We start from the raw sequence: 26,274 nt of genomic DNA, 5'->3' as shown, positions 1-26,274 counted from the left end.
TTTACAGCCCTGCCTAAAGCTAGGAAAACATGGCCCCTCCAGAAAATTCCTGACTTGTGTGGAGGATAACTTTCTCCTACAGAAAGCAGAGGAAGGAACTAGAGGATTGGCTTTCCTTGACTTGATCCTAACCAACAGAGATGACTTAATGGATAAAGATGCAGTTACAGGAACTCTGGGGGAAAGCGACCATGATGTACTTGAGTTCTTGGTTCTAAAGGAAGCAAAAGCCAAGTGTAGCCAAACACGTACCCTGGAATTTAGGAAGGCTGATTTTAATAAACTCAGAACAATGATCAGTAAGGTCCCATGGCAAGCGACGCTAACGAGAAAAGGAGTCCCAGATGGGTGGGAGCTTTTAAAAAAGGAAATTCTCAAGGCACAATTACAAACCATTCCAACAAGAAGAAAAGGTGGAAGACAACAGAAGAAGCCAATGTGGCTTCACAGAAAGCTTAGAGATGACCTGAAAACAAAAAAGGACACATATAGGCAGTGAAGGGAAGGCCAAGCTACAAAGGCGGGGATGGTGTCAGGAAAGCTAAAGCTGTGAACGAGCTGAGGTTAGTAGGGGATGCTAAAGGCAACAACAAGGCTTTTCTTCAGATATGTGCATAGTAAAAGACAGAGGAAAGAAATGGTGGTTCAGCTATTAAACGATGGCAAAATGATAACAGATGACAAAGAGAAGGCAGAAGTGCTCAATTCCTACTTTGGCTCAGTCTTCTCCAGAAAGAGGGTCTATGACTCCCCTGGCCAAGGCGAAGTCCAGGCTGAAGGGTCCAGGCTGGAGAAGATGATAAAGCAATCTATCCGCAAGCACCTTGAAAACAATGCAGTGATTACTTGAAGCCAACATAGATTTGTCAAGAACAAATCCTGCCAGACGAATCTGATCTCATTTTTGGATCACGTCACTTCCCTTGTGGAATGTGGGAATGCTGTGGACATCATATACCTCGGCTTCAGCAAAGCGTTCGACAAAGTGCTCCATGAGATCCTGATGGGCAAACTAGCTCAAAGTGGGCTAGATGAAACAACGATCCGGTGGATCCACAGTTGGCTACAGAATCGGACTCCAAGAGTGCTTATCAATGGGACCTTCTCAAACTGGGGAGAGGTAACGAGTGGGGTACCGCAGGGCTCAGTCCTGGGCCCAGTGCTCTTCAACATTTGTATTAATGACTTGGAGGAGGAGGTGCAGGGAATGCTGAGAAAATTTCCAGATGACACAAAATTGGGTGGGATAGCTAATACTCTGGAAGACAGAAACAAAATTCAAAGTGATCTTGATAGGCTGGAGTGCTTGGCAGAAAACAACAGAATGACATTTAATAGGGATAAATGCCAAGTTCTGCACCTAGGAAAAAGAAACCAAATACACAGTGACAAGATGGGGGATACGTGGCTCAACCACACTACAAGCGAGAAGGATCTTGGAATTGTTGTCGATCACAAGCTGAATATGAGCCAACAATGTGATGTGGCTGCAAAAAGGCCAATGCTATTTGGGGCTGCGTTAATAGAAGCATAGCTTCCAAATCATGTGAAGTACTAGTTCCCCTCTACTCAGCACTGGTTAGGCCTCATCTGGAGTACTGTGTCCAGTTTTGGACACCACATTTTAAGAAGGATGCAGACAAGCTGAAGAGGGTACAGAGGAGGGCAACAAAGATGATCAGGGGACTGGAAACAAAGCCCTATGAAGAGAGAATGAAAGAACTGGGCATGTTTAGCCTGGAGAAGAGAAGACTGAGGGGAGAGATGATAGCGCTCTTCAAGTCCTTGAAAGGCTGTCACAGAGAGGAAGGCCAGGATCTCTTCTCGATCATCCCAGAGTGCAGGACACGGAATCATGGGCTCAAGTGACAGGAAGCCAGATTCCGGCTGAAAATAATGAGAAATGTCCTGACTGTTAGAGCAATACGACAATGGAAGCCATGACCTAGGGAGGTGGTGGGCTCTCCCACACTGGGTCTTCAAGACGAGGCTGGACAGCCACCTGTCAGGGATACTCTGACTTGGATTCCTGCATTGAGCAGGGGGCTGGACTCGATGGCCTAGTAGGCCCCTTCCAACCCTGCTATTCTATGAAAGGATGAAGCCAATCTGTCCTCCTTAGGGAGGGAGTACTGTGGTGCTGAAAAGGCCCTGTTGTGAACCTAACCTCTCTTGGTAGTGGCACACAAAACAAGGCCTTTGAAGAAGACTACAAATCAGAGGCAGGTTCACATGGCAGGAGGTGGCCTGTCAGGTGTATACCATTTAAGGTGTTATACGTTTAAGAACCAGGACCTTGAATTGCACATGGAAACAAATTGGGAAAAAATGTAGGTGGTATAAGACAGGTGTTACATGATCTACAAATAGTACCATTAACCAATCTCGCTGCCAAATTCTGTGCCCTCTGTAAGCATGTGCATGCACCATGTGTGCTCACTAAATGTGTGTGTGTGTGCACGCACAAGCATTAAGTGTGTGTAGATACTGTAGAGGGAAGATGAGCAAGGGAAAATGGAAACAGGGAGAAAGAAGTGTATATTTGTGTCTGGATGCTACAGGTAGGGGGGGCTTGAAGTAAAAAACTGCAGCTTCACCCACTCTGGGCTCTGGCCCAGCCCACCGCTGCCACGCACCCCCAACAGGTTTCCCCCGAAGCACTGTGGCCTTCAGGCCAGAAACACCCACCCTGCTGCAATGAACAGACCGACTAACTGGTGCTCTGAGGCCCCTCAATGAGGAGGTGGCGCTGCAGGAGATTTCTACTGCCTCCATGACACAAGAACCTATACAGCTCAGCAGCCACTGGAGAATCCACATCAGAATATGGGATTCCCACAGGGGAAGCTCATTTTTATCTGGAAATCATATCTAACTTTTATCCACTGGATGACAGAAGCCCCAGGAGGACAAACGCATCCTCTCACCTGAGCTTTTCATGGCTTCTGGGATGTCTGAATTACTTCTTTCTTGTGACAGCATAGTGCAACCTTCGTGGTAGCCTGGGACATGGCATCTCCCATGTGGGAGCCAACAAGGACACCCTGTGCATCAGTGCATCAAGTATGGCAATCCGCTAGCCTCCTCCCTCCAGGCTTGACATTTAAAACACTTTAGCCATTGGGATGTTGCTGAGCCATCCCATGACATCACAGCAACTCACCCAATGGTGAGAGAGATCTCAAAAACTCCACCCCCTCTTAACAACAGAGAGGGCAGGTAAAGTGCTGGCCTCCCCCTCTGGCCTTGGTCCTCCCTCCTGCCCCCTCAGAGGCTCCCTGCATGTCGCCATTACTTACTCAGCCCATTCCAGTTTCTCGTGGCGGATGGAGTAATACAATGCCTGGACAGACAGCAAAAGAGCCAAGATGTTAGAGGATTCCTGCCCCACCCCCAAGCCCCCCCTGCCCACTCCCACCTTGGAGCTGCCTCCCGCTAGAGCAGCAAGCAGTTCACCTGAGAGCCCAGCCTCAAGGGCATCTCCCACCCACCCACATCCAGCCTTTTATGCTTTCACTGTCTAGAAGAAATATCCAGCCCTCATTATTTAAAAGCTTCCAGGCTGAGGAGGGCTCAAAGGGGACTTTAGACCCCTGCCTCTCCCAAGGGGCCTCAGATCCAGGACACTCCAGTAGAGGAGTCTATGAGGAAACTTTGTGTGAGCCACAGGGAGTGTGCCACAGGACAGGAACCCCAAAGTTGCATGCAGGATGTATCAAGCCTTAAGTTCCCAAAGAATCCACAGTCTTTGGGAGGGGAGGCCAGGGCCAGATGGCCTGTCGGGAGAGCAAACATGCCCCTGATCCAGAGCCTGCCAAATGCTGCAGGCTCTGGCTTTGAAACTGGGGGGGAAGGCCTCAGGTTTCCTGAAAAATAAATGGGGGTCCTACAAAATGCCACAAAATCAGCATTCTCTCCGAGATCCCACGCTAGCACAGTAAACCTGAAATACCACCAGAGGCTGGTCCCATTTCAGTCTCTGTCATTTCCAGTGAAGGAAACTCACAGAAGGCCTCTGGTCGAGTTACTGCCAGTCAAGGAACAGAGTACTGGGATGAGGGACCACTGGGGGCGGAGAGAGGGAGATGCGTCAGTTTACACCTCCCTCCCTCCACTGCTGTGGGAAAGAGCTGGGAGCACTTTTGTTCAGCATCTCATTGGCTACTGTGGGGGGCACAGACGTGAGGGGATCTACTGGTTCTGATCCAGCTCTCCCAATGTTCTCCTCACTGGCAGGTTGTGCTTTGCCTAGCTGATGGCCATCTGGTCCCATCGCTTGCCCGAGGAAGGCAGAGCTGACAGGCTCAGCCCAGACAGCCCGAGCACCCCCAGGAGAACAAGGGGGCCGGCCTTCGTCAGTCTCCCCTCCCCTCCCACCCCCACATGTCAGAAAACAATCCAAGGACACTGCCTCTCTCGGCCACGGAAGGGACATGTGTGCTGCACATACCTTCAAAAGCTCTTTGGGGAAGCTCTTGCCATCGTTTAGGCCATCGAGGTTGGCAAGGAAGTTCTGGCAGGTCATGCTCCGGCCAATATTCTGCTCCCACAAGCAGGAGAGAGGAAGGGAGGCACATGCAGATGGGGGCAGGGGTAGAGGGGGGCACATCAGGCCTCAGATGCTGCAACATCTATCCTGTGCTCCCCAAACAATACTCCACTGCCCCACTTTTCCTTCCCTACACACAGACGAAGTGTGAACAATCCTCAGGCAGGAAGGGGCCTAGAGGCCATCCGCTCTCCAGCGTGCCTAAGCGAGAACCCTCTCCAAGGCAGCCCCTGCCTAGATGGCCAGCTGCCCTCTCCCGCCTGCACAGCCTGAGCCTCTCCACGCAGACATTGGAAGAGCCCGCGCCGCACGCCAGGAGCCCTGCCTGGCCTCCCAGGGCCTTACCTGCCCGTGCAGGTCTGTATTGAGGAGCATGATGGCGCAGGTGAGCGTGTGCACAGCGTCTGTGGAGGGAGAAGAAGGCCCAGGCACTCAGAGGAGGGGGCAGCAGGGAGGCGCAGCAGGCAGGTCACGCCTCCCTTGGTCCAGAAGGAGGTGTGGCAGGTAGGACAGGAGGCAACCCGAGAGGGTTTCCCCAGGCTGAAAATATACCTGTTGGGCTTCCACCTATTCCCATTGTGTGCCATGATCTCTACTGGAGAAAGCACAATATACTGGACAGGATTATAGACATAACTGATCTTTTCCATGCAGGGCCCTTCTTGCCCAGGATGGGCATTTTCTTTTCCCCCTCAAAATTCAGAGAACCCAAAGTCATGCAAGCCTGTTGCCTGGAAAAGATGGAGCACACACACACTGCCTTTAACTGCCTACCACCAAGTTTCCCTCCAATGCTTATTCATTATAAGGGAGTCAAAAGCTGCACGGCAGTCTGTGTGAGGGGGGAGAGACTGGAGGAAGGGGTTCCTTGCACTCCCTGTGGGGAAAAGGTGAGTCTGAGGGGTGGATCACCCTGGAGGAAGGAGAAGGGCAAATACAGCGACTGCTTTCTCACTGGCCACACCACTCACACACAGAGCAGGACTTCCACACGCCCCATCACTGAAATGGCACCACTGCGCCTTTGTGGGGGGCAAGAGCCGTGCTGGTTGTCTCTCTTAGGAAACAACGACCATGTAACAGTGCATCCAGCTGCAAGACGTTCTGTGGCTTGTCATTCATCACATCACAAGCAATGTCCAGCAGGAGCTCAGGACACAACACAACATTCCACGCAGCATTCAGGAAGGTAACAGCTGTGTCATCTAGGAAAAGTGTGGACCACAGCAGATCACTACACCGCTTTCACACTTAGGGCCTTTAAACACTGCTGAGAAGCTGCTGTTCTGCTACCTGCAGGAAGAACATATAGTAAGCTACTGTTGTGCAATACTGTTCCCACAGGCAAGATCCTAAAACCCTATGTGTGCCCCAATCAACATTAAATCAATTATTTAATTAGCTCTTGCCTTTTTCTTGTTCTTAAAAAACTTATATTAGTGCATTTATGGTGACACAAACTTTATAAAATCCTATTTTATTTCATTTCATCACTAAAGTACAATTGCACTTTTACTGTCTTATGGATATATGCAAGCCTTTTTGGTCAGGATCACAGCTTTAAATCCCTTCTTTCAATTCCTCACCACTGAAGGAGGGAATGCATTGTCAAAACACAAACAAAACTACTCATATGCAATTACAGCCTGATCCTATGCACACTTACTCAGAAGTAAATCTCACTATATTCACTCGGGCTTACTCCCAAGTAACGGGGGCTGTAAGCGAAAGCACAAGCTGCCTCCAGGTCTGATCCAGGGCGAACGTCACTCGTGCCCCGAAAAGGAGTCTGTAGCCGCGAGTGGGGAGGCCCACCTCATCAGACACCTCACCTGGGCTAAGGGAGGCCTCAGGGTTGCAGCAGTGATAGCGCCGGGAGAAATGCCGGAGGATCCGCTCCCGCTCCTGGGTCTCCCCTGTGAGTACAAACGCCTTCAAGAAGGACCTGCAGTAGGAAAGAAGCCTGCGAGAGCCGGAGATGGACGTGGCTGGGGAGCCCTCCATGGGCCGCATTTCCCCTGAGGGCTGGTCTATACAGAAGTTCTGATCCTGAGATGAGGCCCCCTCAGCCTGCTTCCATCTCCCAGTTACTTTACATCAGTCTGAAGAGACAGAAGCCAGCTGAGGTTGTGGGGCTGGGGGTGCCCCCCGGCCCCCCTCTCTTCACAGTGGTCTCTGCATCCTTCCCAGCACTCAGCAAATTGTCCTTTGCTCAACACACACAGAGAGACCACAGCTGCTGACAGACAGCCAGGAGGGCGGACAAAGAGGGGCAATCCCTCACCTCCCCCGAGATTCCCTGGCCATGCCCCAGGACACCCAGACGGAGGTCTGCTCCCCTCCCCCAGCATGCCTCACTCACGCTTTATTATTTATTGCTTAATAAATGTATATGCCGCTTACTATATTCAAAAATATATATCTAAGCTGTTTGCAAAGAAAAAATCTTGAAATAAATCATTTGTAAAAACTTGAAAACCAAGTGATGAAGGTACCACAATTAACAAACAGACTGGCAGCTCCCTCCCTCACAGAAGGCCTGGGCGAAGAGGCGGGCCTTTAATTGGCGCCTGAAGCTTGCTGCAGTCAGCGCCTCCGGAATACCAGGGCAGACGTCACTCCACCGATCGGGTGCCGCCACAGAGAAGGCCCACTTCCTGGCTGCTGCAATGGCGATCTGTGGGTCGTGGCACCACCAGCAAGGCCTCCTCCAACCATCTTTACTGAGGAGGGCCACCTGACAGCCAACCTGGCTCAAAGCTGTTCAGAGCTTTATATGCCAACAACAAAACCTTGGACTTGGCTTGGTAGCTGACATGTAGCCAGTGCAGTTGCTTCAACACCAGCTGCAGCTTCCGGACCAAGCATGAGGGCAGCCCCTCATAAAGCACACTGCACTAATCTAAACGTGAGATTGCCGACGCATGGACTTCGGTGGCCAAGCTATCCCTGGCCTAAAAAGGGTGTAGCTCACATACCAACAAGAGCTGGTAATAGCCACTCCTTGCCACAGAAGCCACTTGGGCCTCTGATGACAATGATCCAGAATCCAGAAGAACCCCCAAACTATGGATTTGTTCTTTCTGAGGCAGTGCGAGCCTGTCTAGAGCAGGTAAACCCCCTGTACCTGGAAACCTCCCACCCACAGAGCCTCCGTCTTGTCACAATTCAGTCTCAGTTTGTTGGCCCTCATCCAACTTATCACTGTGTCCAGGCACCGGTTCAGAACATGCACAGCCTCTCCCGATCCAGATGTTACACCCAGCTCCATTTCTCTGTAACACTGGTGACTCCTGGCCCCAAACAGCTTCATGTTAAATAGCATGGGGAACAAGGTGGTACCAGCACCTCGCAGCAGAATTGCCAGAGAGCCGAGACACAGCCCACCAATGCTTCCTTCTGGAACTGTCCCTGCAAGTAGGAGCAGAACCACTGCAGCACAGTGCCTCCGGTTCCCAGCTCATGGAGACAATCCAGAAGAATGCTGCTGTCAACGGTATCAAAACCTGCTGAGAGATCAAGCAAGATCAACAGAGTACCACCACTCCCCCTGCCTCTCTCCCACAAGAGGCCATCTATCAGGGTGACCAAAGCTGGTTCTGTCCCAGAACCCAGACTGAAATGGGTCGAGATCATCCATATCCTCCAAGAATGTCTGCAATGGCCCAGCCCACACCCTCTCAAGCAATTCCCCCCCAAGAGGGGCATCAGTGACTGGGCTGTAGTTGGTGTAACCCTCCGGCTCCAGGGAGGGCTTTTTCAGGAGAGAATGCACCACCGCCTCCTTCAAGGCGGTGGGCATGACTCCACTGTGCAGAGACGCATGCACCATTCCCTGGATCCACCCAGCCAATTCCTCCTGGCTAGCTCAAATAAGCCAGGATGGATGAGGGTCGAGAGGGCAGGTTGTATGCCCAACAGTTACAAGAACTTTTTCCTGAAGCTCTGGGCTCTGCCTGATTCTGTAGCCCCTGAAAAATATACCCTAGAAGAGTCCGAGTTCTGCCCCCTCCCCTCCCCACTCCAGCAGCTCCAGCTCCGTCCTGGGGAAGGGGCTGGCCAAACCAAGCCCTGGAGAAAAGAGCTCCACCTCCATGGCCTGATCCAAGATGGATTCCAGGGCTTGCAGCAATGGCTGCTGGAACTAGAACAGCCAGGAAAGGCCTTGCTTGGGAATGGGCACAGGTGGAGGCATGTCTGCCACACTCCTTCCCATGGAGAAGCAAGGCTGGCCTCTTTTGCTCCCACAGTCTTCTGTGATATTCCACTTTTAAAATAGAAAGCAATCCAACTGAAGGAGCATTACCTCAGGGCTTGGTCCAGAGCCTGTCTGTGGAAATGGAAGAAGGAGAGGTATGCCTCAGCTACCATCTGGCAGAAGTCATTGCTGCAGAAAACACACAGGAAAACCTCAGCTTGCCCACAAGGTGGTCCACCGTGCACTGTGGAGGCCACTTTGCAGGGAGCCTCACTTTCCCCAGCCTCACACCAGGGCTTGCAGGGGGTCGTCTCATTCTCCTCATGGGCTTCCCAAGTCCCGTAGCAGCAGGCCTCCCCCAAAGTTCACACTTGACTATGGAGGACCAGCGAGGGGTGTGTGGAAATCTTGTGGTGAGGGCTGCCTGCTCTTCCCAAGGCAAAAAAGGTCCCTCACTGCTCACTTGCACAAGCAAACCCACACCAGTCTATGCAAACACAGGCGCACTGTGCACTGTTACTGCTCAGCCTGGAGAGGCCATGTGTCCTTCAGAGCTCCAGGTCAGGAAGATGCGGCTTGTCTGAAGACCCTCCTGCCTTTGAGCTCTTCCAGAGACATGTGTTTCCAGCTGAGAAGAGGAGACAGCAGGGCTGAAATTAAAGAACCCAGTGGAGGAGGGAGAGAGCTGGGCCAGACTAAACAGTCCTGGTGGCAACCTCGCAGCTCCCGTCTCTGAGGAGAGGTGGGGATGGCAGGACCCATCCGAGAGAGGCCTCCAGAGCGCATGGGCATTCTGCCCCCTTACTTCTTCCGGAGAAAGGCGGCCACCTGCGACCTCCTGATCCCGTCCAAGCGATAGAGACGGGTCGCCAGCCTCACTGCTGCTGCCTGGTCTCCAGAAGCACCGTTTGCGAAGAGCCCGCTGCCGGGCTCTGCCAGCTCCTTGGCATGCAGGGCCTCCCCCGTGCTGCTGGGCTCCACAGAGAGCTCGTCCGGGCAGCTGCCGGGGAGAGGGAGAGAAAGCGCACAGCATCAGCAGCAGGCTGGGACAGGCGCGGCAGCATTCTCAGCCTCCTCGGGCTGCGATCCACAGAAACACACAGACATCGTCTGGGGGGCATCTTGGCAGAGATGCAAGGACATCGTCTGGGGGGCTGGCACGCAGAGGAATGTCTCCACTTAATTGCTCATGCCACTGAGTACCGCTGGTGCCAGTCTTTAATCCAGAGGCCTTCAGCAATCCAAAGCCAGACAAAACAGCAGGTTCCTGCTCTTTCAGAACGTCAGGCCTGAATTTGCAATAAATCTTGGCAGAATGAGGTAGCTGGAGCCAAATGAGGATGGAGCCAAGGGAGGGAGGCAGCTCAGGGCACCAGAGTTTATTCTGTATTACAGCTTCTGGGGAATATTGCACCCCCTTTGGGGAAGTTCTTCTAATTAAGACATTCTGGATGTTTTACTTCAGGTATTTCATTTGTACTGGCAGTCTTGTGCATTGCCAGAAAAAGTCTTCCTGCCTAAATTAATTTGTTGTATTTACATTCTTTTATAAGAAAATAAGTATTTTGGAAAAGATGTACAAGAGACCAGAGGGTTATTTTCAGCTACCATCCATGAGAAATATTCCATTCCTAAATTGACTTTGATGAAGTACTGAAACGAGATATAATCCAGAGACCTTGTCAACAACAACAATTCTACCATACTTTCCTCAGACTCAGCTTTACAATTGTATATGATCAGCCTATATAGTGATTTTTGGCCATTATGCATTTTACTTGTTTATATATATTTTAATCCACCCAATAACAAGTGTTCTCTGGGCAGATTACAAACTGTTAAATGAATAAAATACAACAAAAATAGTTGTTTCTCATGCCTCATTGTTGAAATATACTGTACTGCCGTTTTCTATAAGTAACAGTGCCCACTGTACACCGTCTGTGAGTTCTACTGACTCGGTCTGTGTTTTTCTGCATCCTGTCCTTTGGGCACCTGACTCAGCCTGGGGCAGCTTCCTATGTCACCATCTGAGGAGGGGCTGCTGGTGCATCAGCCTTGGAAGCCCAGCTCCTGGACTGGGACTCCTGACTCTGCTGCGCGACCGCTGGGGCACCCCTGAGGTTGCCAGCCGCCCTGGCCAGACGGGGCGACGCTCCCTTGCAGGCGCCTGCGGGAGCAGAGCCACGTGGGGCTCGTGCTGGGCTGCACCCCGCGCTCTTTCTGAGGAGCGGAGCATCTGTGGGGTCCACTGCCTCGTTGCCCCGCCAACAGCCAGCCCCGAGGGCAGCAGAGACCAGAGAGCTGCAGCAGCCCACGAGGGCCGGGAGCCATGGACAAGGGCAGGCTCTGGCGGGAGGGGACGGAGGCAGAAAACACAGCCTAGCTAAGCCCCACTGAAACTGCGAGGCAGCAGCAGCTCCCTGACTCAAAGGAAGCCTCCCCCAATGGCTGCCGGGCCGGGCCTGCTTTCTCTCACCCAAGCCCAGCTTCTAACCACAGCAGGAGGATGTTGTGGGCGGGTAGCAGATAGAAGGTGGCGGAGACCCCCAAGAGACCCTGCACTGGGCAAACCTACCATGGGGGCTGCTCCTCCGGCTTCCCCTCCTCATCTTGCAGGGCTCCATCGCCACACGCAGGGGGCAAGTCCACCATCTCGAGCCCCTCCGTCGGGCTCTCCGGTTTCCTGTCTACACCACCGAGTGAGACCGAGCGCAGATCTAGCAGCGCGACTTCCTCCTGCAGCCAGGAAGCTCTCTCGGGCTCTGCTACCCATGCGCAGGAGAGCGCTGGGTGGCCACAGAGTGGGACATGTGGCCAGAATTTCTCCTGCCGCAGACTCTGCTCTGCAGCAGCAGCTGGGAAGCTGCAAGGAGTCCCGCTGGTCTCTGCTGGAGACGGAGGCTTGTGAGGAGGGCAGGCCTTGCAAGGCTCTTGCAGCAAAGCAGACAGGAGGGAGGTGCTGGAGGTGGAAAACAGCAGGCCTTGCACTGGTGGCAAGTCTGCACAGTCACCTGAACCTGGGGCAGCAGGGAGAAAAGTCAGTTGCGCGATGGCCCTGCCCCACAGCCCTCTTTAGCCCTTCTCCAAAGCTCTGCATTACCTCACTCTCCAGGGATGAGGGCAGATCTCAGCCCACACGGCCAGGGGGCTTCCACAGGCCTTGAGCCACACAGCAGGGGCACCAAGGATCCAGCTAGAATCCTGGCTGGGGGTTAAAGCTTCAGAAGCTAAAAAGAATGGAAAGGGGGCTCACCTGCACCCCAGGAGCGCCTGTACTTGGGATGGGAACCCATAAGCTCAAGCCTGGGGAGCAGGCTCACCCCTGGAACCAGGATCTGCAAACAAGGGGCCTTGACAGCAAGGAGGCCCCCCACACACCATCCCAAAGCACAAAGGAAAAGCCCAAGGTTCAGAGAATGCCTGAATGTGCAGATTTGCTCTGAAAGCTCTTGAATCTCTTACCATGACCAGATCCAAAATCAGCCACAGCAGAGGTGTCTTCAATAATCCCCCACCACATACACACACCCGCCCCCCTCGGGAAGGCAGCTGCAGGGGACTCTACAAGGGAGGGGAGGGTCATGAAGGGGGCCCGCTGGTCCAGCTTCCACAGTCCTGGCACTCCCGCTGCGATCTGGAAAGCTCCTTTGTTCTTGGGAGTGGACTTGGGGGGGGGGGGATCAGGGAGCACCACCTGATGCTCCTGAACTGCAGGACTCACCTGGAGCCTTGCTTTGCGGAAGGCTTCTGGAGGGTTTGCAGGCCAGCTGGTCTGGGAAGCAGCCTTGGGCCTAGAAGACAAAGCATGGGAACCACATAAGGCAGAGGCAGCCCATACCCTGAGAAGCAGCTTTGCCTGCCAAGGAAGCCTTTTGGATGCCAGGGCTTGCCAAGTGACTGCAGAAGGATGAGGCCTGCACATGAACAGCTGGATGCAGGAATGGAGCCAACATGGGTGCTTTTGACAGGCCCAGGGTTACTGTGATCTGAGCCTTGCATCCCCCCACCCCTCTTTTATTTGTAGCCAAGCCAAAGGAACCTGAATGCAAAAGGGTTCGTGTGAAAGAGCAGCAAGCAAGGCAGGTCTTGGATGCTCATGACTCACTTGATGTGGGCAACTCTCTTACCTCCATGATCTCCGCTGAAGGACAGGCACCTTCCATATCCCCTTCTGTGATCACCAAGGGAGACAAGGAGCGGTAATGGGGAATGTAGCTTGGGAAAGGGCCTGGGGGCAGGTCATCGCTAGCACCTGGCTCAGGCTCAGAGCAAAAATGCTTGGCCACAGGACTTGTTGCTGCACATGTTTGGCAAACCAGGTCATCACCATGGTTCCTAGAGACAAGACTACCATCAAAGATTCCCTCGTCTTCTTCTGTGGTAGCCTTTGCCTCTGGATGGCCCTGGGTTGATCCTTCAGAGTGGATGGTCCTTGTTGGGTGAGGACTCTCCTGAAAGAGTGGGTTGTTGTAAAATATATATTCCACCTCCTCCTCTGATGAGCCTTCATTTTCTTCCTGCCTCTGTAAGCTCTCCTCTGGCTCCTCCCCACTATCACTGTCCAGGAACAGAGGCTCATGGGAGACTGCTGAGTCTCGTGATATGGCCATTACTGGCACTCCCTCAGGACATAGGGAGGAAATCTTCAGTGGCTCCTTCTGCCTGTCGATCTCCCCTTGAAGATCCAGGACACACATCTGCGCTTGGAGGATACTGGCCAAGAAGAGGGCCTGGGTAGTGTCATTACTACTCTTGTCCTGGTTTTTCAGTCTTTCTGGCTGCTCAAGATCTTCTCTCGGAGGCTGTACAAGCTTCTCGGAGAAGTCCAGTCTCTCCGAAACAAGACGGCATGCATCAGTGTGGAACAGCTCAGCATGACTCTGAGCTAATGCTGAAAAGGGGTTCTCAGAGGATATTCCTGTCCTGCTGCAAACACTCTCCAACCTGTCCTGCAAGGAATCAACATTTTCTGGGCCTAAGAAGGAAGGGAGAGCCAAGGCTTCAGCAGGTGTAAGCAGGGCTTTAGCCCCTCCCAAGCTTTCTCCAGGGCCAGAGCTCAACTCTCCTCTTCCGTCATTAGCCCTGAAGTCCATTAGGTCAGGACTGCTGGAGGGTCCAGAGTGCTCCATTCTAGGGCTCACCATGGAAACTTCTCATGAAGGGCCAGGACAGCTAAGCTGAGGATAAACCCTTCCCTCATCTTGTTTGCAAAAGATTGAGCAACACAGTTCTTCTAAAGGCAAGTTCCACTGATCTCCTGCTTACCCTGAAAGAGAAAGCAAACACGCACATGGGAGTTAACGTTTAACGAAAGGGAAGCCAGAAACCCTCTGCTTCTGCCCAGGCTGAAAAGCCAGCCAGTGGCTTAGGGGACGCTCTGCAGATGCCACCAGGGGCTCCTGGGCCTGCTGCATTTGCGTCTTGCCCACAAAGGGCCTCGAGCACCACTGTGAGTGGCAGGAGCAACACAGGTCACCCTGGTGATAGACCTGGATCTCTTCCAATGCTTATATCCACAAAAACAAAGGAAAATAAGAAGGAAGCGTTAAAGGGTGGGGAAAAGAGGGAAGGAGAAAGGAAAAGGGAACCAAATGGGAATTCTCTTCTCAGCTGCCGTCCTTTTCATCACTCTGGCCTCGGGTTCCCCCTGCATCAAACAAGAATCAAGGGTCTGGGCTGAAGGGTCTTGCCTGATAGCCAGAGTGAGGGGCTACTGAGCTGTTGCTGCTGCTTACAGCCCATTCCACCAACCAGCCAGTGACTTGGCTAGGGGAACCATCTATGCAGCTGGAACCCAAGAGGGCCTGCGATACGGAGAGATTTGAGAAGAAATGGCACGAGCAGGCAAACTGGAGACTTCAGTGTCAAGCCCTCATCCCAACTCGAACAAGACCCCTTTTGTTAAAAGGAGCTTTAGCCACTCTCTTCATTTAAGCTACTCAGAAAAGGAGTAAATATGCACCAGAAACATGCAGAGCAGGGGGCGGGGCTTTCCTTCCACTGTGTTCCCAAGCCACACATTGGCAGGTAACATGTTGCCCTCTGGGCAACTGGGCAGCAAAGGGCTAAAATATCAAACCCCATATTGCAGGGGGGGGGGACCTCTCCTGCCCCCCTCCGCCTCTTATATCTGCCTGCCATGAGACATCACATTAGCAGCCCAGTGAGAAACTCTCCTTCATTATACTGTATATTGCAGGCCTCCTTATAACAGTTTAAAATATTTAAATATAAATATTTTAAAATAAACTAAATTATTTGAAACACATGCAATTCACTGAAGGCAAGCAGAGGTCTACCATTACAAGATTTCCAGAAATGTCTGGATATTAATACTTTAGAACCCGTTCCAAAACATGCGCACATGGAGCATGGAAGCTTGGCAAAGGGATTTGAGGCGGATGCATGCGTAGGCCTACCCTAACAGGACAAACAACAGGTGTGTGTGTGTGTGTGTGGAGGGGGGAATTTCGTCAAGGAAATGGTGCTGAGAAAGAGGGCTCAGCCTCCGAGTGCCACGGACGGGTCCTGCCTCCCATCCCCATCCTGCCATGGCTGCTGAAATGTAAAGAGATCCCAATCGCAGATCCCATCGTCTCATCTAGCAAAGGCTGACTGTGACCCCCACAGCCACATCTGTCCATCACAGGGCCAAGACAGACCTTCCTTTTGTTCTCAGATGCAGACCCGCAAGTGAGACCCATTAAGGTTCAGGAAAGCAGCACAGAAAACAAGAGAGTTCAGCAGGTTTCCTCTGGGCAAATGGGCAGCAAAGACAAGGGAATGCCACAGTGGACCCTAACCAAGGGAATGGTTAGGGTCCTTAAAAGATTCCCAAGTTATACTGAAATCCTCTACATGTTTACTCAGAAGTAAATCCTGCTGAGTTCAATAGGACCAACTCCCAGCAAGGGCATCATCAGAGGAGGGCCCAGGGGCTCATGGCCCCAGTCTGTTGCCCCATTGCCCAACTGTCCACCCCATCCCCTTGCCTGCCGGAGACAGCCTGAGCCCCTGAGGGCCAAACCTGACTCTGGGCATACAGCAGAGGGGAAGTTGTAGTCGTCTTACTTTTATAACTAAATTAGGCATGGAGGGTACAAGGAGCAACCCCCCCCCCTTATCTCTCCATGCTCTGCTGTTTCAAAACACCCCCCCCTTCCCCTCCCGCTAGCCTAGCTCCAACATCAGAAGTGAGCAAACTGGGGAGAAAACAGCAAAGCACACAGGGATGGAACCACGGATTCAAGGCTTCAGACCATGCAGCAGGGCTGGCTGCCGCCATGGAGAGACAATTAGATAAAAAAGAGAAGTATAACCAAGGAAGATCCCCACCTCCGGCCCAGCCACCTCACCTCGTGGCAAATCACATACACACACCAGATTTGGGTACTCAATTTATTCTGAAATCAATTTGGAGGGGAATAGTGATGATTGACAAGTGGGGGTAATGATTACTTGAAAGGAACAAATTATTTTGAACCAGATCCATCTATGGATGGAATGAATTTGGGACAAATTAATTGGACGGGAACCTTCAAGGGTGCAATCCTATGGCCGCCAAACAGCAGCTAGACAGCCACAGGATTTTTCATTTTCTGGGAACCAAGCTCGGAGCCTGCGCTCCAAGGTCAGTTCCCAGAAAACGGCTTCCCTGCCTCCTGCCTGCTGCCTTGAAGGCAGCATGGTTCGTCCCCGGCTCTGTGCTCAAAAGAGTCCTGTGGAGTGGGGGGAAAGCGAGAATTCCTTGGGCTGGGAGGGGATGGCAGAAACACCATTATGACGGTTCCTTTGTGCCATCCAGCCTCTCCCCACACCCCTGCTCTGAGGTGCCCCGGCCAGACAGCTGAAAATGGCCGGCTAGCCACAAATGCAGGGTGGATGGAGCATGGAGATGCCCTGTGTGCTCTGCCCGCCCTGCACTGGATAGCTGCTTGCCTCCAACTTCGGAGGCAGCCAACTATCCCCATAGGATTGCACCCTAACTGATCTGGGGGTGGGATGTAAATTAATTGAAGCAATTATTTCATTTGGAATTATTTGGATCAGAAACATCTGCTCTGTCAGAAAAGTCCAAAACAAGTTTCTAAATTCTATGCGCTTATTCACTTAAGCCATGGAAGGAGCCATTTAGCCTTTGGCAAAGACTGAGATGAAACGTCGGAAGGCCACTCTAACAAAGATTCAAAGATCAATGACTATACCCAGGGCTCACGCTGACGGAATCCAAACACTTGCTACCCGTTATTTCATTGATCATCAACATCTCTTCCCACAGGTTTATGGGGGAAATGATGCTCTTCTTCTCTCCACATACTGCCATACAAAAACATCATGGCAATAATAAGCATAATCTCAGCTGTTTTTCGGCCATTCTCTGTGCCTCAATGGCCGAAGAACTAGTTCACTATTTGCATGAAAACAGAAGTACCCCCCTCCCTTCCCAAGGAGGAGCAACGTCCAGGCGGCGCGGGTGGGGTCATCAGCCCTGGGGCTCCAGAGAGAGGCAGATCAGCAAGAAAGAGCAGCAAACCGCAACCCTGCACCACAGCCAAAGGTCTGAGGGGCCAATCCTGGGCAGCGCAGTTCAAAGGCCTGCTTTGGCTGGCTTAGCACCCTGCAGAAGGCCAGGCTCCTCCTTCCGAGTCAGCCCTTCCTAACGCAGACACCCCTCTTGGGCACACCCGTTCTGCACAAAGAGCTGCCTGAGCTTTCTGCAGAGAATATCCTGATCCAAATGATCCAATGGGTTCTCTCTAAATCCAGAAGCCATTATTACAATGCGGGTGGGGCACAAGAGAAGAACAGAAAGCACGAGCCATGAGCAGGTGGGACGAAAGGGATCCAGCCACGGAGCTGGGGAAGGAAAGGCAGGCTTCAAGGACTGAAAGCCCCAGCTCATCACGGGCACTTCAGCCCGAGATGTGAAAGCTGCAGAGCCAACTGTAACAGGGCAACTCTGCCACCGGAACGCGCTGCAACCCAGGGCTGAGATGGCGCCGGGCACCGTGCCGCTGCCTGGAAGGCTACAGCGACTGCAATTCCTGGTACACATAGGGAGAGTTGCTTCCCAACACCAGCCGTTCAGGACGCCCTGTGCCCCCAGTTGCCCCCTCCTCCTGAGGGGGCGGCGGGGGGCGCTCTTTCCACCCAAGGGCCGAATTCTTTTTTGGAGAAGCTCTCAGGGGCTGTGTTTTGGTGGTGGGCAGGGCCAGAAGCAAAAGAGGTGGGGCCAAAATAGCACAACCGCCAGGCTCTTTGAGCCTAAACCTCGTGCTGCCAACAGTGAAGCTGTCAGCCACCGAGAAAAGGGAAAAAACTGCTCAGAAGCTGGAAACCCACCAAATGACTGGTGGTCCAGCGGAAGAGCTGTGGCCAGGAAAGGGAAGCCCGAAGGCTCCCCGCTCCTGTCCAGCTGGCATGAAAAGGGGGATCTTTTTCCAGGCTTGAGATGCTGTGTCAGCCACTCTTCTTCTGGCTGCATAGTTGGTGCTTTAAATCTCCTGAGAGATTTAAACTCAGAGGCAACTCAGCCGCTTACAAGAGCATTTGTGGCTGGAGCTCAGAGCAAACCATCAGCAATGTGACTCACTCAGAATCCAACTTCAAAAGGATGAAATGTAGGAAGAAGCGACAGTTGGGGGAGAAGCTAGGAGTTTTGCAGCTCTGCAACTGGGGACTCTTTCTGCTGGAAGGAAGGGCCCAGAAGAGTCATGGAGTGAAAAACTCTGCCTGCAGAAATTCTGTGCTTTCCTTGGACACCAGGCCAGGAGTAGGGAAGCTTTCCCTGTCCAGGTCCACCTGCGTGACCCGCCAGGGTCCACATTCCTGCAGTGAGCGTGGCCAGAGCTGCTAATGTGACTCTTACATTTGTTCAGTATACAAGAGGAAAGAGAGACATTGTACCATGCTTTCACCTTCCCTAACTTAAGCAAGGTGCTCTCCATCAGCTTTGTAGCGGGGACAGAGCAAATTACATCACTAACCCAGAGCAGGGCTGCGAGTGGACATGGCCTGTGGAGAGGCCAGAGGTTTGGATTAAGAGGCCTGCACTTGGCCAAGGGGCTGGAGGTGCCCCACCCCATAGCAGGTGTTCAGAGCTGGAGGCAGCAGCATCCACGCCTAACACAAGAAGCAGCAAGAGGTTGCAACTGGGCCCTGCCCAGACTCCTGCCACAGCCGCCCTCCTTAGCTGGGAGCATCTCACGCTATTGTGTAGCGCTCCCTGCCAGGACAGCTGTCCATACTCGTCTGTCCCTGAAAGGTCCATTTCATCTTATGGCTCTTGCCTCAAGCAGCATGCACACGACCGCGCCAATCATCATCACACACAAGACTCTCCCCAACGGCAGCGCGATGGTGGTTCTGTCTCCCTCACCATCATCCTCGCTGCTTCCCCTGGAATTCTACAGGCTTCCCAGATCAACCCCACCATAGCAGCAGTTGTCCCAGTCCTGCAAGAGAGGGGCTATATCCCAGGCACACATGGGGGTGGGGAATCTCCAGCTGCAGGAAGCGAAACTTCCATTTTTATTGTTTTATTATTCTTTACCGTTTTGTATTATTTTATACACTGCCCTGCAAAGAATTTTTTTAAAGTAAATTAGAAGTCAATGAAATGTTGGGGCGTGGGGCGGAGGCGGCGCAGCCTTCCTAGTGTCTGGCACTTGGCTTCACAAAAGCTGCAGCAGTGGAGTGGCACAGGCAAGCAGGAGCCCTCAGCAGAAGAACATGAACACCCTTCCGAGGCTAGAACGGTGTGTATGTGGCGCATCATGCACAAAATAGGAGTGGCGTGCACGTGCACACAAGCATTTCCACCCCCCTCCCCTCTACCATTAGGCAGTTCTGGCAACCTACGCTGCCAGACGTCACACATCTATGCCAGTGGACATCAGTCGAGAAGGAGCAAGCTGCAGAGAAGAGCACATGCTTCCTCTGTGGGGTTGTTTTCTGCTAGAAGTCTGTTAGCTCACGGGGCAACGGCTCCTTTTCCCTTCCTGATTGTGGGATGGGACTCTCAGACAGCCCCCCAGAACCTGCATGGCTTCCAAAACAGATCTCCGGCAGCATACTCCCAGACACACTTACCTAGGAGTAAGCCTCACTGAAGATAATGGGCCTTGTATCGGAGTATTTATTTACTTTATTATTAATATTTCTATACCACCTTATCTCCTAAAAGGCCATCATGGCAGTGTACGTAACCTATGTGGGGCTGCCCCTGAAGACGTCCTGAAAGCCTCCAGTTAGCAGCAGCCATTTTGTAAGGTTACAAACTAGAACCAGCTATGGATCATGTCTTGCCAATTCTTAATTCTGGCATTTCCAGGCACGATTCAAAGTGCTGGTGATTAAGCCCTAAACCAACCTTTTCCCAACTGGTGCCCTCCAGAGGTTTTGGACTACAACGCCCAGCATTCCTGACCACTGGTCAGGCTGGCTGGGCTGATGGGAGTTGAAGTCCAAGACATTGGGCTGGGGAAGGCTCCCCCCAGTAGCTTGGGAGCTGAACAGCACCTGCTGGACCGCTGCGGCCCTTGCCTGAGCTCCTCCTACACCCTCCTTCAGCCATTTGAGGCTGGGCGGGTGGCGATGGGGGCCGCTGCGGAACACGCCAGGGCCCAGGAGCGCCTCTGGCTGGAACTTAGTTTGACACCAGGCAAAGACCTTTTTATTTGCCCAGATGCGTCAGCATATAATGTAAGTTCTCCTCCCCTTGCAAGCAATTCACCTGACTTTTATGCTGATTTACTAATTATTGATTCTGCTGATGTTTTTGGTGTTTCATTCATTTACCGTTTTTATTGTTTTATTATTCTTTACCGTTTTTTATTATTTTATACACTACCCTCCAATTTTTTACTGAACAGTAAAATAGCAGCATCCCCTTCATGGATCACTGCCTTGTTGTGGCGAAGGGGCTTGCGTAACTCAGTGAACCCAAAAGCTATGCCATGCAGGGCCACCCAAGACGGACAGGTCATGGTGGAGAGTTCTGACAAAATGTGGTCCACTGGAGAAGGAAATGGCAACCCACTCCAATATTCTTGCCAAGAAAACCCCATGGAATGTATCACAAGGCTAAAAGATATGACACCGGAAGATGAGCCCCTCAGGTTGGAAGGTGGCCAATATACTACTGGGGAAGAGCAGAGGGAATTTCCAAGTAGCGCCAGAAAGAGGGAAGCGGCTGGGCCAAAGCTGAAAGGACACTCAGCTGTGGATGTGTCTGGTGGTGAAAAGAAAGTCCGTTGCTGTAAAGAACAATATTGTTTAGGAACCTGGAATGTAAGATCAATGAATCAAGGGAAGCTGGAGGTGGTCAAACATGAGATGGCAAGATTGAACATCAACATCTTCGGAATCAGCAAACTAAAATGGACAAGCATGGGTGAATTTAATTCAGGTGACCATCATATCTACTACTGTGGGAAAGAATCCCTTGGAAGAAATGGAGTAGCACTCATAGTCAACAAAAGGGTGGGAAAAGCAGTACTGGGGTACAATCTCAAAAACGACAGAATGATCTCAGTACGAATGCAAGGCAAACCATTCAACATCACAGTAATTCAAGTCTATGCCCCAACCACGGAGGCCGAAGAAGCTGAGGTTGATCGGTTCTATGAAGACCTACAATACCTTCTAGAACTAACACCAAAAAAAGATGTCCTCTTCATCATAGGGGATTGGAATGCTAAAGTAGGAAGTCCAGAAATCACTGGGATAAGAGGCAAGCATGGCCTTGGTGTACAAAAGGAAGCAGGACAAAGGCTAATAGAGTTTTGCCAAGAGAACACGCTGATCATAGCAAACACTCTTTTCCAACAGCACAAGAGGCGATTATACACATGGATGTCACCAGATGGTCAATATCGAAATCAGATTGATTATGTCCTTTGCAGCCAAAGATGGAGAAGCTCCATACAGTCAGTAAAAACAAGACCTGAGCTGACTGTGGCTCAGATTCTTATTGCAAAATTTCAGCTAAAATTGAAGAACATAGGGAAAACCACTAAACCATTCAGGTATGACCTAAATCATATCCCTTATGAATATACAGTGGAGGTGAGGAATAGATTTCAGGGATTAGACCTGATAGACAGAGTGCCTGAGGAACTATGGACGGAGGTCTCTAACATTGTTCAGGAGGCAGCAACTCAATCCATCCCAAAGAAAAAGAAATGCAAGAAAGCCAAGTGGCTGTCTGATGAGGCTTTACAAGTAGCTGAGGAAAGAAGGGAAGTGAAAAGCAAGGGAAAAAGGGGAAGATATACCCAACTGAATGCAGAGTTCCAGAGAATAGCAAGGAGAGACAAGAAGGCCTTCTAAAATGAACAATGCAAAGAAATCGAGGAAAACAACAGAATGGGAAAGACAAGAGATCTCTTCAAGAAAATCGGAGATCTCAAGGGAACGTTTTGTGCAAAGACAGGCATGATCAAGGACAAAGAAGGCAGGGACCTAACAGAAGCAGATGAGATTAAGAAGAGGTGGCAAGAATACACAGAAGAACTATACAGGAAAGATCTTAATGTCCCTGATAGCCATGACAGTGCGCTCACTGAACTTGAGCCGGACATCCTAGAGAGTGAAGTCAAGTGGGCCTTAGGAAGCATTACTAACAACAAAGCTAGCGGAGATGACAGTATTCCAGCTGAGCTATTTAAAATCCTGAAAGATGATGCTGTTAAAGTGTTGCACTCAATATGCCAACAAATTTGGAACACTCAACAGTGGCCACAAGACTGGAAAAGGTCAGTTTACATTCCAATTCCAAAGAAGGGCAACGCCAAAGAGTGTTCAGACTACCGCACAATTGCGCTCATTTCACATGCCAGCAAGGTTATGCTCAAAATCCTACAAGCTAGGCTTCAGCAGTATGTGAACCAAGAACTACCGGAAGTACAAGCAGGGTTTCGAAGAGGCAGAGGAACTAGCGATCAAATCGCCAACTTTCGCTGGATCATGGAAAAAGCAAGAGAATTCCAGAAAAACGTCTATGTCTGCTTCATTGACTACGCTAAAGCCTTTGATTGTGTGGATCACAACAAACTGTGGCAAATTCTTAAAGAGATGGGAATACCAGACCACCTTACCTGTCTCCTGAGAAACCTGTACGAGGGTCAAGAAGCAACAGTAAGAACCACACATGGAACAACCAATTGGTTCAAAATTGGGAAAGGAGTACGACAAGGCCTCATATTGTCGCCCTGCTTATTTAATTTATATGCAGAGTACATCATGAGAAAGCCCAGTTGGATGAATCACAGGTCAGAATTAAGATTGCCAGGAGAATTATCAACCTCAGATATGCAGGCGATACCACCCTAATGGCAGAAAGCAAAGACGATCTAAAGAGCCTCTTGTTGAGGGTAAAAGAGGAGAGTGCAAAAGCTGGTTTGAAACTCAACATTAAAAAAAACTAAGATCATGGCATCTGGCCCCATCACTTCCTGGCATATGGAAGGGGAAGAAATGGAAGCAGTGACAGATTGTATTTTCTTGGGCTCCAAGATCACCACAGATGGTGACTGTAGCCATGAAATTAAAAGACACTTGCTCCTGGGGAGGAAAGCTATGGCAAACCTAGACAGCATAGTAAGAAGCAGAGACATCACCTTGCCGACAAAGGTCCGTCTAATCAAAGCTATGGTTTTCCCAGTAGTAACGTATGGCTGTGAGAGCTGGACTATAAGGAAGGCTGAGCGCCGAAGAATCGATGCTTTCGAACTGTGGTGCTGGAGAAGACTCTCTCGAGTCCCGTGGACTGCAAGGAGGTCAAATCAGTCAATCCTAAAGGAAATCAGCCCTGACTGCTCTTTGGAAGGGCAGATACTGAAGCTGAAGCTCAAATATTTTGGCCACCTAATGAGAAGATATAACTCTCTGGAAAAGACCCTGATGCTGGGAAAGACTGAAGGCAAAAGCAGAAGGGGACGGAAGAGGATGAGATGGCTAGATAGCATCACCGATGCAATGAATATGGACTTGAGCACACTCCGGGAGAGAGCGGAGGACAGGAAGACCTGGCGTGCTATGGTCCACGGGGTCACGAAGAGTCGGACGCGACTGAACGACTGAACAACAAAAATAGCAGCATAGAAATTTTCAAAACAACTTGAAAGACCCTTGCGCTAAAGACAAAGCTTATAGCCCCGTACGGAAGCGAAGACACCGTGAGTGCGCGGAGGTCACCTCCGGGAAAGGCCCCTTCCGAAAGTCGGAGGGAATCTGCCCAGTCGCCCCCCCAAGCTTGCGGAGGGAAGAAGGGTCCAGGCATGGCCGCAAAATCGGTGGCCAGCGCGGCACGGCGCACAACCCGCACCAGCGCTGCCCTCGCGCCGGAGAAATCGCGAGGGCGACGCGCCCGGAAGCCGGGGGGCCACTCGGCGCTGCTCGGGTTTCGGTTTGGTGCCGGGCTGCTCCCCGCCGAGAAAGCGATGCCGGGGGACCGGACAAAGCCAGTCTGGGCGGCGGTGCTGCCGCGGCGCAGCCTCCCGTCCAGCAACAGGCCGCCGGCCGCGGGGCGGCGAGCGGAGGCAGCCCGCCGGAGGCCCGCGGGGCGGCTGGGGGCGCCTCCCCGCGCGACAAGGCCCGCCGCCAGAGGCCCCGGAGGCGCGCGGGGGCGGGGCGAGGAAGGCCGGCGGCAAGCGGAGCCCGGTCCCCGTTCTTCCGGGGCCGCCGCCGCCCCCGCCGCCCGGCCCGTTCCCGAGCGCCGCCCGCAGCGAGGGGGCGCGAGCGAGCGCGCCGCTCCGGCCCGCCACTTACCCGGCCGTCCGCCGGCCGGCTCGCCGCCTTCCCGGGGAGCGGCCGGGCGCGCTTCCTCCGCGGCTTCCCCGGGCCCACGCGCGGCAGCTCCACGGGAAGGGGACGGCGCCGGGTCGCGCCAGCTCGCGCGCGGGCGCCTGAGCCGCGGAGCACCATCGCCCGCCGGCTCGCTGCCGGCCAGGCGGAGCCCCGGCCCGCGAGCGCCGCCTGCGCGGCGGCCCCGCCCCCAGGAAGGGCCGGGGCGCCTGGCCGGGGCCTGGCCTGCCCCGCCGGCCTGCCCCGGCCTGCCCCGCCGGAGCGGGCCTCCAGTCGCGTCGGGGCCCGCAGCCCCGCTCAGCGCGCCGGAGGCGGGGAGGGAGCGGCTGTCCTGCCGCGCGCGCCCTCCCTCCCCGCGGAGCCCGCGGCCTGGCGAAGCGCTGGCAGGAGCCCGGCTAGGCTGCGGCTCCGGGGGCGAGCTGCCCTCGCGCGCCCTCTTCCTCAGCGCGGGCGGCCCTGCGGACTTGCCCGTGGTGCCGGGCAGCTGCTCTCCAGGGCTGCAGTCGGGCAGGCCTCTTTCCCGGACCGCCGTGGAGGTGCTGGAGAGGGAGCCGGCACCTTCTGCGTGCGAAGTGGGGCCCTGCCGCGGGGCGGCAGCCCTGGCGCTGCTTCTCGGGCGGCGTGCCCCCGCCTCGCCCGCAACAGGGCTGCCTGCAGCAGGCCTCTTCCTGCTCCACGGACGGCCGGCCGGCCCTTACACGAGATGCCAAGTGCTGATTTGGGAGCGAGTTGTGCTGTGACCTGAGAACAAAGCCCCATGCCTGGGAAGGGCGCACTCAGCCTCAGGACCCAGCCTCTGCCTGGGAGAAAGCGCCACCGGGCCTCCCTGGCCACCTGTGGCCTGCGCCAGACAGCAGTCCCCTGCCCACCATCACCTGTGCTGTGGAGGTGGCCTCCTTCACCCGCCCCAAAGGCGCCCACGGAGCCTCCGCTGCCCAAAGTCAAGCCGCCCAGCATCTCCTCCAAGGGCCTGTTCACAGGGCGTAATTCCCCGCTCCCGCTGCAATCCTGGAGACAAGTTTCTTTCTTTGAACGTTGCCAGCCAGAGGACATCGTGGAACCACCCGGAAATCTTTTCTGAGAGGTCCCTCTGGATCTTGGGACAAAATTTCTTCACCCAACTGCATGTTGGGGAGGCCTGCAGCACCTCACGGCTGTGGCTTCTCCCACCTGAGCTCGACAGACAACTCCCTTGGCAGGCTGCCTGAGCAGACCTCCGTGCCGGTCCCCAGGTGGGCCTCTGGGGCAGGTCATGCTCCTGAGCTGCCTGAGCTCCATGCTCCTGAAGGTCGCTCTGATCGGGTTATGTATTCTTACCGCTCCATTGGAACTAGATCCAACAGAGCTTCCAGCCCTCCGCTGCTTGGGCCTTAGAAGCAGTTGTCTTTGCTTTTTGTGGTCTCTGCTAGACCCTCCTCGCTCGGCCCCCTGAAGCTGGCACAGGGCGATCATGCTGGCATATTAGCCGGTTCACAGCAGGACTGGCCCCCTGGGAAGAGCAGAAAGATCTGCCATGCTGATTCGGACCCAATCGTACCAACCTGGCCTTGGTCTCAGCTTTCCAGGCTCCCACAGTGGAGCTCAGTCCTGATATTATCCAGGGACGGCCTTATGCCCCATCTGAGCTACTTCCCCAAGAGAACTGATTCGGAGGTTTCACCACATACTTACCCAACAGCTCTCTGTTGGCTAGGTCTGTGCCATTTCCTGGGCAAGT

General features: G+C 53.0%; 1 protein-coding gene across 2 annotated transcripts in view; it reads right to left on the bottom strand.

Annotated features, from left to right (window-relative positions):
• LOC146340845 (PH and SEC7 domain-containing protein 4-like) overlaps window positions 1-24,998 on the bottom strand; it is a 32,062-nt gene extending 7,064 nt beyond the window's left edge. The window contains exons 1-11 of one of the 2 annotated variants that reach the window (XM_084804273.1): window positions 24,522-24,998; window positions 13,892-14,016; window positions 12,878-13,725; window positions 12,472-12,541; window positions 11,326-11,767; window positions 9,553-9,747; window positions 8,856-8,936; window positions 6,382-6,494; window positions 4,895-4,953; window positions 4,451-4,540; window positions 3,300-3,343 (exon numbers count right to left, since the gene is read on the bottom strand). In XM_084804273.1, the coding sequence (XP_084660399.1) occupies window positions 3,300-3,343; window positions 4,451-4,540; window positions 4,895-4,953; window positions 6,382-6,494; window positions 8,856-8,936; window positions 9,553-9,747; window positions 11,326-11,767; window positions 12,472-12,541; window positions 12,878-13,725; window positions 13,892-13,907 (1,958 nt within the window). In that variant the 5' untranslated portion in view covers window positions 13,908-14,016; window positions 24,522-24,998. Of the gene's footprint in view, window positions 1-3,299; window positions 3,344-4,450; window positions 4,541-4,894; window positions 4,954-6,381; window positions 6,495-8,855; window positions 8,937-9,552; window positions 9,748-11,325; window positions 11,768-12,471; window positions 12,542-12,877; window positions 14,017-24,521 lie in introns of both variants that reach the window. The other variant, XM_084804272.1, reaches the window with a different exon arrangement.
• Window positions 24,999-26,274: the final 1,276 nt, after the last annotated feature.

The sequence above is a fragment of the Heloderma suspectum genome, chromosome 6, assembly GCF_057233095.1.
Source record: "Heloderma suspectum isolate Gila_16-S chromosome 6, 16-S_ref, whole genome shotgun sequence".
Taxonomy (NCBI): Eukaryota; Metazoa; Chordata; class Lepidosauria; order Squamata; family Helodermatidae; genus Heloderma; species Heloderma suspectum.
Note: the sequence above shows the minus strand (reverse complement) of the source record. Positions and strands in the feature narration are given on the sequence as shown.